This window comes from Anabrus simplex, chromosome 1 (genome assembly GCF_040414725.1).
Source record: "Anabrus simplex isolate iqAnaSimp1 chromosome 1, ASM4041472v1, whole genome shotgun sequence".
In the NCBI taxonomy this organism is placed as follows: domain Eukaryota; kingdom Metazoa; phylum Arthropoda; class Insecta; order Orthoptera; family Tettigoniidae; genus Anabrus; species Anabrus simplex.
In genome coordinates this window covers 723,003,113-723,023,223 of record NC_090265.1, presented here as the reverse complement: position 1 = coordinate 723,023,223, position 20,111 = coordinate 723,003,113, and the positions used below count along the sequence as shown (strand labels likewise).

At 39.2% G+C, this 20,111-nt stretch overlaps 1 protein-coding gene across 1 annotated transcript in view; it reads left to right on the top strand.

The window, feature by feature from the left end:
- Positions 1–20,111, top strand: part of Srp72 (signal recognition particle 72) — a 126,023-nt gene that overhangs the window by 4,662 nt on the left and 101,250 nt on the right. Inside the window, exons 5-6 of the mRNA XM_067146409.2 lie at positions 15,911–16,101; positions 18,863–19,133. Coding sequence (XP_067002510.2) covers positions 15,911–16,101; positions 18,863–19,133 — 462 coding nt within the window. The remainder of the gene's footprint in view (positions 1–15,910; positions 16,102–18,862; positions 19,134–20,111) is intronic.

The following is a 20,111-nucleotide window of genomic DNA, read 5'->3' as shown; positions in this document are numbered from 1 at the left end:
TATACCAAATTTGGCAGCCTTAAAACAACAGCAGTTGGCAACGTGAAACCAAGATGTATTTTATAACAAAATTACAGTTCTAGGTCAAAGAAAACACACAAGGTGGGGAGAACCGAGTCTCAGGGTTTCATATGTCGCGTAATACAGAGAATTGTCAAGAGATGGCAGAGCTAGACTGTTTTGGAACAGGTGATGCCCTCAGCGTGAACGTCACATGCATCGACCGATAGATACGACTACCACACACGTGACATTCACATGCTCCCGGCATGAGAGGTTAATTTAATGAATCATGGTATTATAACTCAATTGACATTCGATAATTGATTTCATCTTAACTCTCTAGCCTATGTCTATGAATCTTGCTCATGACCACTCAGAAATGTCTGTTTTATATTTGGAAGAACACCTCAGTATTATCTCAGTTTGTATATCGCATCATTGTACAAGACATCAATCATCGAATCACGAGATCACTGACTGAGGGTGGAAAGATATTTTTACATCTAATTTATACTTATGCCTTTGCTGGCAAGATGTAGTGTTTACAGTGCGCTATGTCTTCTGGTATGGGCTAGAATAAAATTGTTACTTTCATTGACCTGTCTCATTCTCTTCCTTGGCTTTGACAATATGAAAGTGGCTGAGGTATGAGTGACGCTAGTAATGCCATTCCTTATGCAGCCAGTCCCTGCTATGAATGGTGTGAAAATTTCGCTCATAGGGTCGGTTGGTGCAGGCATTCCAGTGGGCTTGGCAGACTGATGTGCAATAGCAACTTCTGGCTCGGTGAGGAAAGCAACGGGAAACTAGCTCACTTCTCATTTCCCTAGTACGCCTCTTCAGTGACACCTAGGCCATCTATGACAGCTAATGGTGGACCTGTTGAGGATCCAACCAGCCTTTGGGCTGAATACCTAACATACATACATACATACATACATATACATACATTTATACTTATTTAATGGAGTTGTCACTGTTTTGGGGGGGAGGGACTTTGTAACATCCAAACATGGTGCAAAGAGATGGCTGCAGGAGAAATCTGTATCAGAAGGCTGGATACCATGCATAGGAAAGCAGTTCAGAGAATGAAGAGCTGATGAGAGCAGTGAACATTGAATGTTGTTACTGCTACCTATCAGTACACACAGATGTAATACGAACGGTGACTCTAATGTGCTGTGCATTGGATCACTGCATCAATTCAGTAACGTAAACGGAATAAAATTAATCCAATATTCCATCACTATTGGAGACAGATGGACTCAGTGTTAGTGGTAAAAAGACGGAGTACATCTTCTGTAACTTCGCCAAGCCAGAAGTTCAAGGTCCACCTAATACACCTTACCTAGCATGTGAATCACTGGTAATGACAGACAAATTTAAGAACCTGGACTCTGTTATTGCCACCAATGCCACGATCGATGATGACTTGAAATAAATCAACTGCGACTTCAAAGAGACCTCAACAAGTTTGTGAGATGGACAGCAGCCAATGGTATGATGGGAAGCAGGATGGAAAGTCAGGTTGAAAGTTTCACCAAGAGAAAAAGTCCTCTCAGTTTTAATTTCTGTGTTGATGGGGTGAAAATACCTCATGGGAATCCCTGTAAGTAGGTGGTAATACAAAGAAAAATCTTCGTTGTGGTAATCACATTAACAAGGTTGTGAAAAAAAGTTACAGATCTCTCCACTTGGTTATGAGAGTATTTAGGGGTTATACTAAGGATGTAAAGGAGAGGGCATGCAAATATTTGGTTAGACCCCAATTAAGAGTATTGTTCCAGCGTATGGGACGTTACCAGGATTGCTTGATACAAGAACTGGAAAAGATCCAAGGGAAAGCAGCATGATCTGTTGTGGGCAATTTTCAACAAAAAAAAAGTAGTGTTACAAAAATGTTGCAAATTTTGGTCTGGGAAGATTTGGGAGTAAGGAGAACAGCTGCTCAACAAAGCAGTATCTTAACGTCATTACACTGAAAACTCCGAGTTGAATAGAAGTCTGCCATGTCAATAATATTAACAATATTGTCAGTATTCATTACATAGGAACAAATAATCACTAGAAATTATGAAATCTTTATGTACAATGTCTGATGTTTATAAAAAAATTCTTAATCTTATATCAATTATTTTTGCATTATCCGTTGGCTGAAGAAGTCCTCTATAAGGATGAAACATGTACTAAAAAATGTGCAATTTGTAAATATTAATAGTAATAATAATAAGTTAAAGATTTTAAGAATCTGATTAAGGTGGAACCAGAATGATTTCATTGCCATTAATGCTTTCACCGCCCGTACTTACAGACATGATACTGTATAGGCTTTTGGGCTTATGCCGTGTCAAGAAAATAAGGTGAAATTCTTAACGTTTCACAGAAAACTGTGCTCTGCATCCTCAGAAGAAATCTCGGCTGACCACGAGAAAGGCTTCTTAAACAATGATACTTTGAAATTTGGACGTTATAACAGAAGTGGAAGTGGCCACGTGGGGGCCATCTGATGGCGAATGAACGTACCAGTTCCACTTCTATTATAACATCTAAATTTTAAAGTGCCATTGTTTAACACATTATCGTCCGGGCGCGCGCTACTCCATTATTTCCTGTAGACCGGCAACAGAAGCACACCTAGCATGAGAAGTAGGATGAAATATAAACGCCTGTAAAACCTGAAAATGGTTCTAGGACTGTGTTTTCATCCTTATTTGTCCAGCCATCAACCTCACTGTCACTACTATCACTGGCATCTTCACTCGTATTATTGTTGTCGTCAACAGACTCTTCTGAACTGCATGTCACACTTTCACTTCCACGCGTATATTTTGATGTTGACGGACACACATCTTCACAATCACCGATGCTTACACTTTTGCAATCACTAGCGACATCAGATAAACTATCAGCATGAAATTCTCAAAATATTTCATCATCGTTCAAGCTGTCTTTGCTATGGCGCGCCATGCTGACATCTGACAATTCACTCAGTCACGCGGTACAGAGTGTTGTGAAATCAACCTTCCTGTGCAGAAAGCATTGTCAAGAAAAGAATATATCTATCTAAATTACGATCAACAGAGACTTTAGTTTTTAAACAACACGAAATATTTTGATTAATAAACGGCAGAGAGGATAAAATCACACAAGAATGAAGCAATGTGAGAAAACGTTAATTTACGTAGCCGGTCGCCCGCGCACCGATACGAAACTACGTTAATTAACGTATCCCCTCATTAATGTGTTAAGAAGCCTTTCTCGTGGTCAGTCAAGATTTCTTCTGAGGACACAGAGCACAGTTTTCTGCGAAACGTTAAGAATTTCGCCTTATTTTCTTGATACGGCATAAGCCCAAATGCCTATACAGTATCATGTTTATCAGAATTATTTCCTTTCAAGGTTATTGGTGTCAATACGGAACAGCAAATATGAGATTAATCAACTGCAGTAGAATGGATGTAACGAGGCAAGAACAGTTGTGTGTACATCAAGCTGACCATTCACCAGGGTTGTAATTCCCAAGAATATCATGGAGAGCTTGTGGAAGCTGTGCTAATAATGCCCTTATATACCAACCCGTCACAAGATAGGCAGAAGCATTTCAGCATGGACATGAAACCAGCAATGATGTGCAATGGTTTGGAAGAGCTGTTAGTGTCTTAGACTAATGTGTTATCATCATCATAATCATCATTTAACCGTCTCCAGTTTCCCAGGTGCAGTGCAAGTGCGGTCTTCACTTAGGTCTATGCAAGTACACCTCTCCTTCTCTTCATCTTTACACAATTCCACTCCTTTTCCTTGCAGATTATCTTTTATTTGGGAGATCTGTCCTTGGTCTGCCCCTAGGTCGCTTTCCCTCCAGATCTTTGTCAAACCATTTTCGTGGTACCCTCTTCAGATCCATCCTCTTCAAGTGACCAAACCATCTCAATCGTTATGTTGCTGGAATTTCGTTGAGTGGTTTCACTTGGATGTCTTCGCAGACCTTTTCATTCCGGATCTTATCTCCTCTTGTTTTCTGCAGCATTGGTCTCAGGAATTTCATTTCTGCAGCCTGGAGTCTGCTGTTATCCCTTCTGTTGATAGTGCAAGTTTCCAGACTGTATGGTACAAAGTAGGCCTGATACAAAGTTTTCTTAGATATTAAAGGAATTTTGCTGTCCCAGAGGAGGTTCCTAACTTGATGGTACAAACGAGCTCCTTTCTGAATCCTGTTGGTGTTTTCACCTGAGCAATGGCCATCTTGAGTTACAATGCTGCCAAGGTATTGGAACTGATCAACTTCTGCTACCTTCTTTCCATCGAACATAATATTCATACACTCAACTCTTGATTAACCGGTATAATGTAGGGTTAAGGCTTCCTGGATAAGCAAAATCGTGTTTAAGAATAGAACAGGCGTACTGAAAGTGCAGTTCAGATGATAATAAATGATACTACTGTTTTGTTCTCTTTTAACTTAACGGGTGAGTTGGCCGTGCGCGTAGAGGCGCGCGGCTGTGAGCTTGCATCCGGGAGATAGTAGGTTCGAATCCCACTATCGGCAGCCCTGAAGATGGTTTTCCGTGGTTTCCCATTTTCACACCAGGCAAATGCTGGGGCTGTACCTTAATTAAGGCCACAGCCGCTTCCTTCCAACTCCTAGGCCTTTCCTATCCCATCGTCGCCATAAGACCTATCTGTGCCGGTGGGACGTAAAGCCCCTAGCAAAAAAAAAAATCTTTTAACTTACCCAATACATTGCAGTAAAAGTAGCACTTAGCACAATTAACAAATGGAAAAATATAAACAACACTTTTTGTTGAAACTAATAAGGCAAAGAAAAATATTCATACTACCTAACTTTACTGTTTCTGAAAATAATCAGTCATGGTTTTCTGCTTTTAAATCTGTTCATCTGTCAGCTCTTCATAACCTTGGTCGTTCTGGTCACAATTGAACCACTGACGAATATTGTCTTCATCAACTTCCTCTCCACCTTGGACAGTTTTTACGGCTTCATTCACTGTACTAACTGTATCGGCTTAAGCAAATCCGAGAAATCCATCGTCTTCAGAAATATCTGCGATGATTTTTTTCCAAGACTGCACAATTGTTAATGATTTTGTTTTTTTCCCAAGCTGAATAATTGATGGTTCATGTTTGTGGGTTACTGTAATCACGTCCTGGTTCGTGAACCATGGGCAACGGCTGAGTGGCCTAGTAATTGGTCCTGAGAGTCGGGATACCAGTTGCTATGGAATGGGAGTGGGCATCTCGGACATATTCTAAGTCATGGCCCTCCTTGTGCTCAGGCAGCTAGGACTATACAATTCACCGGTAGTCCATAACCCGTTAGAGAAGAGATCCTCACTTGGACTATGTGCAAGTAGGGTAGCATCCTGCTTCATGAATTTACCGAGCTCAGAACATTTTAAGCAGGCCTCGGACCTATGGGAGTAATGGAGTCCCACTCCCATTGGACAGGCGAGGGACTCCTTTGAAACAACTTGGCGAATGAAATGGAATTCGATGGGGAGCTATCAATATTAATGGGGCTTATGGAAGAAAGAAGGTAGAACTGGCTGAGTCAGCAAAGAGGATGCATCTGGATGTCCTAGGAGTAAGTGATATTCGGGTAAGGGGAGATAACGAGGAAGAGATACGAGATTATAAAGTGTACTTGACAGGTAATAGAAAGGGAAGGGCAGAGTCTAGGGTAGGGCTCTTTATCAGGAATACCATTGCACGCAACATAGTTTTTGTTAGGCACGTAAATGAGCGAATGATGTGGGTAGATTTGTCAGTTGGAGGAATTAGGACTAGAATTGTGTCCGTGTATTCACCATGTGAGGGTGCAGATGGGAATGAAGTTGACAAGTTTAATGAAGCATTGAGTGACATCGTGATCAGGGTCAACAGCAAGGATAGAGTAGTGCTAATGGGCGATTTCAATGCGAGAGTTGGGAATAGAATTGAAGGATACGAAAGGGTGATTGGTAAATGTGGGGAAGATATGGAAGCTAATGGGAATGGGAAGCGTTTGCTGGACTTCTGTGCTAGTATGGGTTTAGCTGTTACGAATACATTCTTCAAGCATAAGGCTATTCACCGCTACACATGGGAGGCTAGGGGTACCAGATCCATAATAGACTATATCTTAACCGACTTCAAATTCAGGAAATCTGTTAGGAATGTACTAGTTTTTTGCGGATTTTTCGATGATACAGACCACTATCTGATTTGTAGTGAACTAAGTATCTCCAGGCTTAGGGTAGAGAAAGTGAAATCCGTCTGCAAACGAATAAGGGTAGAAAATCTCCAGGACGAGGAAATTAGACAGAAGTACATGGATATGATTAGTGAGAAGTTTCGAACAGTAGACAGTAAGCAGGTTCAGGATATAGAAAGTGAATGTGTGGCATACAGGGATGCTGTAGTAGAAACAGCAAGGGAATGCCTAGGAACAACTCTGTGTAAAGATGGCAAAAGGCGAACATCTTGGTGGAATGATGAAGTGAGAGCAGCCTGTAAACTTAAAAAGAAGGCTTATCAGAAATGGCTCCAAACAAGGGCCGAGGCAGACAGGGATTTGTATGTAGATGAAGGAAACAGAGCGAAACAAATAGTTGTTGAATCCAAAAAGAAGTCATGGGAAGATTTTGGTAATAACCTGGAAAGGCTAGGGCAAGCAGCAGGGAAACCTTTCTGGACAGTAATAAAGAATCTTAGGAAGGGAGGGAAAAAGGAAATGAACAGTGTTTTGAGTAATTCAGGTGAACTCATAATAGATCCCAGGAAATCACTGGAGAGGTGGAGGGAATATTTTGAACATCTTCTCAATGTAAAAGGAAATCATCCTAATGGTGTTGCAAACAGCCAAGCTTATGGGGAGGAGAAAAATGATGGTGAAATTATGCTTGAGGAAGTGGAAAGGATGGTAAATAAACTCCATTGTCATAAGGCAGTAGGAATAGATGAAATTAGACCTGAAAGGGTGAAGTATAGTGGGAAGGCAGGGATGAAATGGTTTCACAGAGTAGTAAAATTAGCGTGGAGTGTTGGTAAGGTACCTTCAGATTGGACAAAAGCAGTAATTGCACCTATCTATAAGCAAGGAAACAGGAAGGATTGCAACAGCTATCAAGGTATCTCATTGATTAGTATACCAGGCAAAGTATTCACTGGCATCTTGGAAGGGAGGGTGCGATCAGTCGTTGAGAGGAAGTTGGATGAAAACCAGTGTGGTTTCAGACCACAGAGAGGCTGCCAGGGTCAGATTTTCAGTATGCGCCAGGTAATTGAAAAATGCTACGAGAGGAATAGGCAGTTGTGTTTATGTTTCATTGTTCTAGAGAAAGCATATGACAGGGTACCAAGGGAAAAGGTGTTCACTATACTGGGGGACTATGGAATTAAAGTTAGATTATTAAAATCAATCAAAGGCATTTATGTTGACAATTGGGCTTTAGTGAGAATTGATGGTAGAATGAGTTCTGGGTTCAGGGTACTTACAGGGGTTAGACAAGGCTGTAATCTTTCACCTTTGCTGTTCGTAGTTTACATGGATCATCTGCTGAAAGGTATAAAATGGCAGGAAGGGATTAAGTTAGGTGGAAATGTAATTCACATTAACCATAAGGAGGATACTATTCAATAATAAATCATTGTTGTAGTGATTTAAAGAATATTAGAGTTCTTATCAGGTGAACAAGGTGGCTGTAGCAATCATTGAAACTCCAGAATGCTCCTCAAATCAGTTCTAGACAACTTGGGCCTGATGACACAGTGCATTATCCTGCTAGAATATCTCATTATTGTTATGGTACGTCAAGGCCATGAAGGACTGCAAGCGATCGTTAAGCAGTTGAGCGTAGCCATCACTGGTCAACGACCTGTATAGGTAACACTTCAGCGGTAGGACACATGGGCAAGGAAGGGAACATTCACATATTTTCAACATTACAAATTGTATAATAGACATCAAACATCACAATCTCGCTAGTTCTCTGTGCGTAACATGATAATAACAACCAGTAATCCCCTTAACCCCTTAACTGCTAACTAAATTCTCCACATGCATAACCTCCCCTGAGTACTTTTTCCCCACTTTGTGATATTTAAATATTTCCTTCATAAATATGTACACAATTATTTTAATCTAATATGATAGTAATTTTATTCTTCAATACTGGGATACTAACATTATGTACATTATTTACATTGTTATGAATCCAAATGGGTTAACATTATTTATATTATTCTGAATCCAGATGATTATCGGTTTTGTAGATTGTTATGTGTGAAATAGGCGGAAACAACGTGTTACACACAAAGCCTTTTCACGTCACTAAAGTCTATATTTATCTTATTTACACCCGTAAAAGTAAACCTTGGTCTTGGAGCACCATTCTCAACGAAGTGAGCTGGCTGAGTTTGAACATTTTGAACGTTGTCCGCGTCACTTGGTTCATCTGGAAAAACCTCAGTTTCACTTTCAGGATCACTTTTACTGTCCTCTTCATCAGTATGAATCCACTCATCATCATCAAATAAAGAAGATATCTGATCATCACTCTCCGCTTCTAAAACTGTTGAAATACCCGCACAATCAAGCCAATCTACTTTACGTTTGGAAGCCATGCTTCGCGACGTAAATGGTTTTGCGGGAACATCGTGCATGGCGCCAAACCAAATACTGTATATTTTACAGAGCTGTGACAGCTCTAATAAAAAATACACAGCGTGATCTCTTCGAAACATATCAACTAATGCGATAGATTCCATGGCAACGCCATATGCCTTCAACGTCAAGATAAATACACGATAAATTTTACGATCGACTAATGTCGTCATACCCACTGTAGAAGCCCAGCGCGAAAACATCTAAAGATGTCATGCCCACCTAAGGGGTTAAAGGATGTTCCCTTCCAAAACACCAATATATTGCCAAGATTAGACTGATTTTTGTAAATAAGGCCCATTTGACATTAGTTGAATATATACCAGAAAAGACAAATATATCCACATGGTCACAGAAGTTCTACAAAAAATAATTTTTCATACTACACCATAATTTATTTATGTGTAAAATTAGTTACCTTCAAGGGCCGATGACCTAGATGTTAGGCCCCTTTTAACAAGCAAGCAAGCAAGCCAACAGTCACTTTCAGTATGAGTTTTTAAATCAAGACTCTTTTATAAATGTAAATAACAGGATATTGAACAATTATTTTCCAGAACCTCCACATGGTAATATGATATTTTATTATAAATTTATATCTGTATGTATGTAATTGTACAGGGTGAACAACATAAAGCGGAACCAGTCCCGCAGCCCAGCAGCGCAGCCTGCACATGAAATATGTGTGCATGACAGGAAGTCCACAGTAAATACATTGTCGCATAAGCTATTGAGTTGATGCTTAAGTTTGTGCAGCTCTTATATTTTATTTTATTTTACTGTCACTGTCACGCACTGTAAATCACAATCATTCAGTGATGTATTCACCTCCACTCTCTATGACCTTCTGCCAACATTCAGGTAGCTGTTGAATGCCTCGCCTGTAGAACTGTTTTGGTTTTGACTGGAAGAAATCTGTTAGCCATTGGTCAAGAGAAGCTTTGTCGGGAAACACTCCCCCCTGAATGTGGTTAGAAAGAGAGCGAAAAAGATGGAAATCTGAGTGGGCAAGGTCAGGAGAATACGGAGGATGAGGAAAAGGTTCCCAGCCAAGTTCAGCATCACACCTTTGGTCAATTGCGCTGCATGCGAACGAGCGTTATCATGGAGCAATAAGACTGGTGTTGTCTTTGTCTTTTGTTGTCAGTAGCAATGGCAAGCCATCTTAGCTGGTCACTATACACAGCAGGGGTAATAGTTATGTTTTTCGGAAGAAGTTCATGGTGAAGAATGCCATCTTTGTTCCACAAAATACACAACATGATTTTCTGTGGATGAGCACTGTCCTTGGCACAGGGAGTTGATTTTTTTGATGGGCTGAGCCGCTCTTTCCTCTTCTTCATGTTGACAAACAGGCACCATTTCTAGTCACCCGTAACAATGTTTGAAAGGAATGCTCCATGCCTATCACAAGCCAACTTGTGCCAGACAAGCAATGATGAACAGATGTTTACTCGTTGATTTTTGTTACTGTCACTTAGCACATGTGGTACCCATATATCCAATTTCTGTACGTTACCCATCGAATGCAAATGGTGTACACTAGTTGTCTGATCACATTAAACAACTTACACCATTTCCTGCATTGTTTGACAAGGATTCTCATGAAGCAACTCATTCAAGCGATTTTCATAAAAATCTGAAGGTCTTCCAGAACGGGGATTATCAGACAAGTCAGACCGTTGTGCTCAAAAGCAGGGAAAACCATTTTTGTGCTGTTCTTTCAGCAATTGCTTCATTCCTGTACACTTCACAAATTGTTCTTGCACCTCCTGCTGCACTGGATCCTCGGATAAACTCAAAGAGTAAAATGTGTCGGAAATCAAGAAAACCTGTGTTTCACAACACACAAACTCCAAGCTCAGTTAAAACAACGGAATAACGATAAGCAATTCCTTCACACTGCATTGTTGCCAATCCAAAAGAATACCACACAAACTTATGCATCGACCCTATATTTCTAACATACAAAATGGTTTGTACATACCTATCACTGTTGATGGTTTCCGGAAAAATAAATTGAGCCTATTATTCTCTCGCCGGTAATAACACACTCTCCTATTTTTGCATGATGCAGGAGTACTTGGTGAAGCTGATTAGGCTTTTCAGTACTCCAGTAATAATATATTTTATTTTTTAATATACCCACTTACATGAAACCACGATTCATCCAAAAGGAACATTAGATTGGGTTCAATTTCTCCATCATGTATCGCATTCAAAACCCATTTACAAAATCACATTTGTAATGCAGGGTCACCCGGTTGAAGTTCTTGCACTGCAGTAATCTTATACGGCTTTAACTTCAGTAACATTTTGTACCCGTTCAAACAGAACCATAGGAAATTTCCATTTCCTGAGCAAGTCGTCGAAGTGATTTTGTAGGAGACATTTGCAGAGCATTACGAATACAGTTTCTTGTGTGAGTACTGTTCGTGATTTATTGCGTTTCTTATCAAGAATTTATTTAGTAATCTATGAATCAAAGTCCTACCTGGAGTTAAACATCAAGAAACTTCTCTTGAAGTAATTCCTTACGCCCTCACACTTTCTGTACGGACATATGAATCGTAAATGAATACCCTTTGAGGAACAGAATACCGATATCCGACTTGAGCCACTTGAGCTATTTCACCGAATTCACACACTGTACTAATGTCACTAACAAAACACGTGCCATGTTTGCAAACGTTCAACAAAGAGTGAAACCTGGCGCGGTAGCAACCTTGAGTACATCCGGCACTGTATTTTGTCACCGACCGACTAACTCACTCAGGAATTACTGTGCACAGGATGGAGCGGTTCAGCTTTATTCTGCTTACCCGGTATAATGGTTCGTGATTTTAATATTTGTGCTGAGGATGACTCCATGATGAGTTGTAACTGGTCCTCTAGTGTAATAAAACTAGTTAATTTACATAACAAGTGTTGATTTGATGGAACATCTTTTTAACTCTCTTGGAGCCAGGCGGTACTGCGAGCGTCCGCCCTTTAAATTGCCAGAGCCGATGAGATCGGCCTTTAAATATCCGTGCGGAAGTTGCCAGAGCCGATTACATCGGCCGGCTGGAAATTCTGTGATATACATACTTTTTTGGCAGTCTATAGTGACGTGCATACTTTTGTGACAACCTGTAGTAAAGGGGCTACAAGTTATTATGTGCCTGACCTTGCTTTGGAATTTCTAAGAGGGTGTTCTAGCTTTCACAAGAGTTGTTTCCTGTGTTTAGAAATACCGCTAACCGGTCAGTACAAGATTGCTTCTTACAGTGTGTGGATTCTTGACAGCAGAATGGCAAGTGGATCACGTGATATATTTTCAGCAGGTATTGATGACAATAAATTAATGGAATATTTGGAACAATGCGAAGTGAACGCGGATGATTCATCGGATAGCGATAGTGAATTTAGTTCGGAGAGTAGTGATGAAATTATACCAGACACGCCCCCGGGATCACCACAGCTAAAGAAGAGGCGTTTATTTGTTTCTAATGGCAGTAAAGCTACTGTGAATACTGTTGTTGATGAAACTAGTGATGACGAAGATGATGATGATGATGATGTCTCTGGAGAACATTTTGTGGAAATTTCTCCCAATGAACCTGACAACGTTCCTCAGCCTCCTGTTTCGTTCATGGAAATTCCTGGACCTAAACATGCCCCTCCGCCTGATTCTCCGCCCATATCATACTTTAATTTATTTTTCACTTTTTCTCTGCTAAACCTTATAGTCACAGAGACCAATCGCTACGCTGACCAACTCCTTACTTGTAATGAACTGTCACCTAATTCCCGCTCTCGATGTTGGAGACGCACTACAATTGATGAAATAAGGGCGTTCATTGCTGTCATCATGAATATGGGACTGATAAGAAAACCTACCATTGTTTCGTACTGGAGTACTGTAGACCATTTCATTACCCCTTGGTTTGGTGAAATGTTCTCAAGGAATAGGTTTCAGCTTATTTTGAAATTTTTTCATTTAGTTGACAACAGTAAGCTTTCTCCTCCTGGCTCTCCAAACTATGATGCCTGTGCTCGATTCCAGCCTCTTGTAGATCATGCTAATAGGCTATTTAGACACCATTATACTCCTCATCAGCAACTTTCCATAGACGAAAGTTTAGTTGGAACTAAATGCCATACACAACTACTCCAATACATGCCGAATAAGCACCATCACAAGTGGGGGATAAAATTTTGGATGTTGTGTGATGCAGTTAGTAAGTATTGTGTTGGTTTTTATACCTACCGAGGAGCAAGATCCACTGAAGACAGAAACGAAATCAGAATTAATGGACTGGCCTACACTGTAGTGACCAAACTCATGTCCCTAGGGAATTATTTTATGAAAGGTTTTCACGTTTACGCAGATAATTATTTTACGTCAATCCCCCTTGCAAAACATTTATACTCACTTGGAACATTTATTACCGGTACTATACGAAGAAACAGGAAGGGACTACCAGATGCTGTGAAAAAGCCATTTAAATTAGTTTGTAATAAATATTTCAGACAGGGGCCAATTTTACTAGTGGGATCCAAACAGAAAAAATCTCAGAAAAATCAGGTGGTGGTTATAAGTACACGCGGAGCTGCAATAGAATCAGAAGTGCCTGCAACTGCTAGAAACATTAATCAACCCAAGAGGAAACCTAATGTGATTTTAGACTATAATCGTTATATGGGTGGCATTGATACAAATGACATGATGGTGTATTTTTATTTAGATGAGCGTAGAACTTTGAAATTCTGGAAAAAAGTTGCATTCAATATAATTTCGAGAATGGTCTTAAATGCTTATTTGATGTATTTAGAAAACTGTAACGGAAAGAAAATGACTAGGCTCCAGTTCTACTCCAGTATAATTGAATCTCTGAGTACCGAATGGTTTGAGAATAGACAAAAGATTATCACGAATATTCCCGTGTGTGGCGTAAAACCTTTGTCAGGTACATTAGAAAGACGGTGCGTTGTATGTAGCTCTCCGCAACAGAGAAAGAGGTCGCGAACTGTGTGCATCAAGTGCGATAAAGGCCTGCATACTAAATGTGCAGCTCTTCATAAGTGCCCTAAATAAACAAAATATATTTGAAGTTCTACTTGAACAAAAAACAGAGATTTTATATGACGTTGCGTTACGCTTTTTATTGTTCCTATTAGTGTTAGTGATAAGTGATTAGTGTTAGTGATAAGTGATTAGTGTTAGTGTAAATAACTTTAAGTGCTTCAACAGTGGTCTCAAACTTTGAACAACATTATATTGCGGTGACGGGTCTTCTTCTAAAAAATTTTCGGTGAGTAAATTTATTTTGTCATTTTCCTTCTTTTTTACCAGTGACATAGTAAATTTGTGCTTGCATTTTTTTCTTTTCTTTTTCTCGTTCAGAGCAATTATTTTGTTCATAAATGAATTCTCTATCATTACGTAAATGCCGGTCCCCACGGGTCAAGTGTAGTGTGCCTGCCTCTCACTCGGAGGTCATGGGTTCGATTCCCGGACAGGTGAGCGACTTTTACCTGGGTCTGAGTGTTGGTTCGAGGTCCACTCAAACTAAGTGACCCTAAGTGATGACAATCGAGGAGAGATCTTAGGCTAAGAGAGCTACCTTGGTCTAGAAAACCATGAATAATGAACGAGAGAATTTGTCCTACTGACCATGCGTCACCTCGTAAACTGCAGGTCTTCGGACTGAGCAGCGCTCGCTTAGTAGACCAAGGCCCATCAGGGATTTAGTGCCATAGATGTTTTAATTACGCATATTGTATTGTATTGTAAGATGTTTTTAAAAATAGATACTGAAACAGAAAACTAGAAAAGGGGATTTCCGATCAAATAAAACCTATAATCTCAACTATTATTTTTTACTTTTTAATAACTCAGAACTATTTTTATACAATCTACACCACATATATAAAATTTATCTTAAGTGTTTGCCATACATCGATATATACATGAATTTTATCGGTGAGTAAAATTGTCTTATTTTCATTAGGGACATACGTTTGAATTTTAATTTTTTATATTTTTATTTTTTGCGTTCAAAATAATTATTTTATAGAATTATATTTAGAAATAAATTCTGCATTTAGACGTATATTCTTTTGTATCGTAGATGATATTTTCAAAGTAGATATTGAGAAAGAAAGTGCAAAAATGTTTTTCTCTTCCTAAAAGTAAACGTTTTCGACAACCATAATATCAACAATAATACTTTTTAATTATTTATATCACTCTAAATCAGTTGTTTATTTTATGTAGTCGACGTATAGAAAATTTCTTGCCGGTATTTGACATACACCGGTAGATATACGCGAATGTTAAAATGCACGTAATTCTACTAAAAACGGCCTGGCACTTTACAGTAGTAGAGTGCAGGCGGAGCTCTGGCCTCTTCCAGCTGCTAGTGAGCGGCCGATCAGATCGGCTCCTGGCTCCAAGAGGGTTAAGATAGTTTTGAAGTAAGTTAACATCAACACGGAAATGAAACGTCTTTATCAAGACTGTTGAGGTGGACCAGTGAATCCAACCCATGCCACCTGAACACAACTCCACCATTATAGAGCCGCCACCAGCCTGTATAGTGATATGTTGATGAGTGGGGTCCGTGGCTTCATGGTGCCTGCGCCATTCCGAACCCTAACATCAGATTCACAACTATTTTATTTTCCACCTTGTCGATACACTAAATTGCTTAAGGCAACTTATTGGTTAAAAGTGGTACATGTTTTGTATATTATCAACATCTTCAGCCACATAACACTGTTTAGATGAAACATTCATATATTGACAAAGTATCATGTTTTAGAGGAAGTGTCCTTAAAATTAACATAAGAAGATCTTGATAATATACGAAACATGTACCACTTTTAACCAATAAGTTGCCTTAAGCAATTTATTGTATCGACAAGGTAGAAATTAAAAAAAAATACTTAGTTGTGAATCTGTTTAAGTGCGATACGGACCATGAAGCTGATTTTATGTAACCCTAACATCAGCTCAAAACAACTGGAACAGTGACCTTAATTTGATGTAATGTTGAGTATTGACTAGGAGGAAAATCAACACAGTTTTGTACAGTTTGTAAGAACTTTTTTGGCAAGTTGATGTATAGTTTTTAAAACTGTCTAGTTGTATAAACCTATGGTATGCTTGATGTCCTATTCTGTTTGTTATTTTTTTGTATGAAATAAAATTGATTGTGTCATGTAATAGTGAAAATTGTTTGTTTCATTTCACAGAATAAGGAGACCCCTCAACTTCGTGAGCATACATACGAGCTGTCATACAACCGGGCATGTCAGTTGATCGGTCGTGCTCAGTATCAGGATGCTGAACGAAAGTTGAAAGCTACTGAGAAACTGTGTAGAGAGTCTCTTGAGGAAGATGGCACTCCAGAAGAGGATATTGAGGATGAATTAGGAATTATTAAGTAAGTTGTGTATCAAACTTGGCAAATTTTTTTATAGACAGCTATATTCATTCTGTTGTGTACAGCATACAATGCTTCACACTGATGATCTAGTGTGTTCGCTGTTAACTCAGTCACTTCAGGTTTGACGGTCCCGCGCAATCGCTTTTAAATCAGATTTAAATCGATCTTAACATGAGTGAGCCATCCAGTCAGAACTACTGTGCACCGCTGTGACCAAAATACCATAAATGGAACAGCAACCAGAATTTTCATGTACTGTTTTCAGCGAAGTATTCAAAATAATTGTACTCGCCAACAGTGACTTCAGAACAAAGATTTTGTGTGATAAATTTTGAACATCAGGTACATGTAGAGGCATTTGTTTCGATAAGTTGGATGCGAGGCTTACAAACGTGGGACATCATAATGTGGAGGACAAAGTAGCTTTAATTTAATCCTCATTCATGTCAAACCACTTTTAATCGTCTATTCTTTTTACCTATCTGGGCCCAATATTGTTCTGTAGCACAAATATTTGTTTCCTGCGTAGTCGGGAAAACAACATAGGTCCATCAAATCCAAAAATACAAACAAATCCGATAAAATATTATCGAAGTATTTGTCTCTCAGTTCTGATACCCCTGGAGAGCCTGTAAAGTGATAATTGGTTGGTTATCAATATTACTAACACACACCCAGTCACTATGTTTTGGTTTTGCACTTGGGGTTTTAGGTACGATTTCACTGTCACTCGTATCAGATGAACTGTCATATTATCATAATCGCCATCACTGTCCTCCGAATCACTGTCTAAAAGTTTTCTGTTATCTCAGTATTACCATTTCCGTCACTGGCCTAGCCATAGGCTAGGAGACCAATTGACACCTGATAAAATATTTGTGCTTTCAGAGGCTACAATTGGGTAATAAATTATGGTACAAGTTCTTGGAAGGAAAGCTGTAAACAACCAGATCCCTGTTCTATTCACAAAAGTTTGCAAAAGGGAAGCACTTGCAGGGGTGATCAAAACATAAGCAAGTACATACAACTTGGCGTGATGCATGAATGTCTTGTCATTTTAGTTGAAGGCCTGGCCAATGCTCGTGTAAACATCACGTCAAATGAGGAAGTAAAATACAACTCTGCGATTCCTGCAATAGTCTTGTTTCCAAACTGAAGTTAATAAAAATATTTAACATTTTATTCAAAGCTAAATCACATTTTTCAAATCATATAACAAATGAATTTACGCACTATCTAGCAGTGTAGTTAAAATCTAATAAGCATTCTCTATGAAGTAATTTGCAAAAAAACACAGAACAAGAACAAGCTTTATTTGGCTCAAATTGATAAAAGCAACACCTGAAAACACAATTGCGTTGCCTGTGTTGTACACACAGATCCAAATTTTAGATATGGTAGCACCTTAAGTACCAAGTCTAGTGAAATGAAATGTACATCGAATGTAACAAGTTTATTCGTAAGTCACAGTGTTCGCTCTGTATTGACAAACAAGTCATACTACAACAGTGGTGGTGTTTTAAGAGGAAGTACAACTAGGCAACCATCCTTCTAACAACACCAACCAGAAGGAAAAAATGGAAGGGATCTGACACTTTGAAAAATGAAGCTATCGGCCAAAGGCCTCAAAGGATGTGAAAATGAGACTCCCTAGCCCTCGTTGTTTACCATTTTCTCACCAGGTAAATTAAGGCCTTGGCTGCTACCTTTCCAATACTAGACCTTTCCCATCCTTCCATCGTGGAAAACCTTCATTGTATTAGTGTGACATTGAGGCAGTAGCCAAACAAGCCTATCCTGAAACAAGACCTCACCAGGTGAGTTGGCTGTGCGGTTAGGGTCATGCAGCTGTAAGCTTGTATCCGGGAGATAGTGGGTTCGAACCCCACTGTCGGCAGCCCTGAAGATGGTTTTCCATGGTTTCCCATTTTCACACCAGGCAAATGCTGGGGCTGTACCTTAATTAAGGCCACGGTCGCTTCCTTCCCACTCCTAGGCCTTTCCTGTCCCATCGTCACCATAAGACCTATATGTGTCGGTGCAACGTAAAGCAAATACCAAAAAAAGAAAAAAAAGAACTCAAAACAGTGTTGTAACATAGTATACATCGTAATGCAGAACAGCGTGGAAAGAATGATAGAGGTCTATAAATGACTGTTCCCATTCTTAGCTGGCGATTGCCATTAAAATGTTGAAACGACCTGTTGTCCTTTGGTTCTGCCTTCTACATTTGCACTGATCATAACTTGTAACTTTATAACAATTTGTATCTATTTAACAACTCATGATGAAACCAGGCCTGGGACTACATGGTGGTGAAAACTTACAGGTGGTGGCTTCTCGCTTTTTTTTTTTTTTTTAGAACATTTTCCAATTTTGTCAATAAGGTGTGGCTTCTTCTTTACCGGCCATGTTAATGAAACCAATTCTAAGCCGAGGGGCATGTTTTGAACCAAGAAAAAAGGTAAAAATAAAAGGTTGGCTTACAATCGGATAAATATGGTACAATGCTTTCACTTGTGGGCTTGTATAAATAGGACATGCATGATTCCTCACAGACACATGATGGTCACTGAATCTGCATTATTCTCAACTGTCTTCTTAATTTTGTCCATTTGACTAGTGATATAGATTTTGATTTCAACTGTGTGTTAGTTCATTAGAACTGCAAGTCGTAACATTAATTGGTAATTGATTCTTGTAATTTTATTGTAATATTTTTGTATGGTTTTTTTTTTTTTTTTTTTCTATATTTCAGAGTCCAGTTAGCTTATTGCCTTCAGATGCAAGGAAGAGAGAAAGAAGCTCAAGCTATCTATGCAGCAGCACTTAAACAGAAACCAGATGATATTGGTCTGGTAGCCATTGCCAGCAACAATATGGTTACGCTGAATAAAGACCAGAATGTGTTTGATTCTAAAAAGAAGATTAAAAGTGCCACTCTTGATGCCTTAGAACATAAACTCACGTCGAGACAAAGAAAGAACATTGCTCTCAACCAGTGTCTACTTGCACTCTATACTAGTCAGGTAGGATCATAATTGTATACAGTCATAATCTTCACTTCCCCTTATCCAGTTCCTGCCGGGTCGGGGTTATTATGGCAGTTCATCTTCCTTTTTCCTTCCACCATTTTTCTTCCATGATCTTGTCCCAGTCCAAATATTGTCTTCTTATGCTGCTCTTCATTGATTCAATCTACCTTTTTCTAAGTCTTCCTCTTGCTCTTTTGCCCTCACACTATGCCTCTAGCATCTGCCTTGTAATTATATTCTCCTCCATCGTCTTCACCACTCCAAACCACCTTAGTTTATTCTTTTAAACTCTCTCATTTAGCTTTCCTATCCCAACTTCCTTCCTAACCTTCATTTCTCACTCTGTCTTTCCTTGTCTTTCCTTGTCTTTCCTATCATACTTCTTAGGAATTTTATCTCACTGGCTTGAATTCTTCTCTCTTGCCTGCTGGTCAAAGTCTCAGCTGCATAAGTCCTTTATTCTTTATTTTCCTCCAGATCTACATAATTTTCTACCTTAGTGATCTAATAATGGAGAAAAATAATAGTGCCCCAATCTATGCAAGCTCTTTCAACTTAAAGTCCCCTAATTAAAACAATAATGAATTAATAATAATAATAATAATAATAATAATAATAAAACAAGAAAGCACTATAATAATTCAAGTCAAATGGCTCACAAGCGGCTTCTTTCCGGAGATCCAAAAACCCTGTAACGCGTGAACTGAATAAAATAACCTATAATAAGGTCAAATGAAACAATGGCAAATCGGCACACAGAGGTTAAAGACTTCCATCTCTCTTCTGGCTGTACTCGCGGACCTCGTACATTCCATGACATATGCCATCCACACTCATTGACCTACTCAAGTTTGCTGTTACAGCCAAACAGTTACACCTCCTGCCGTGTTGATGTGCCGCAATCTCCAGCAGTTTCTGCATGACCTACTTCCTCGTTCCATCATCTGCCAACAGTATCACCTTACCATTTTT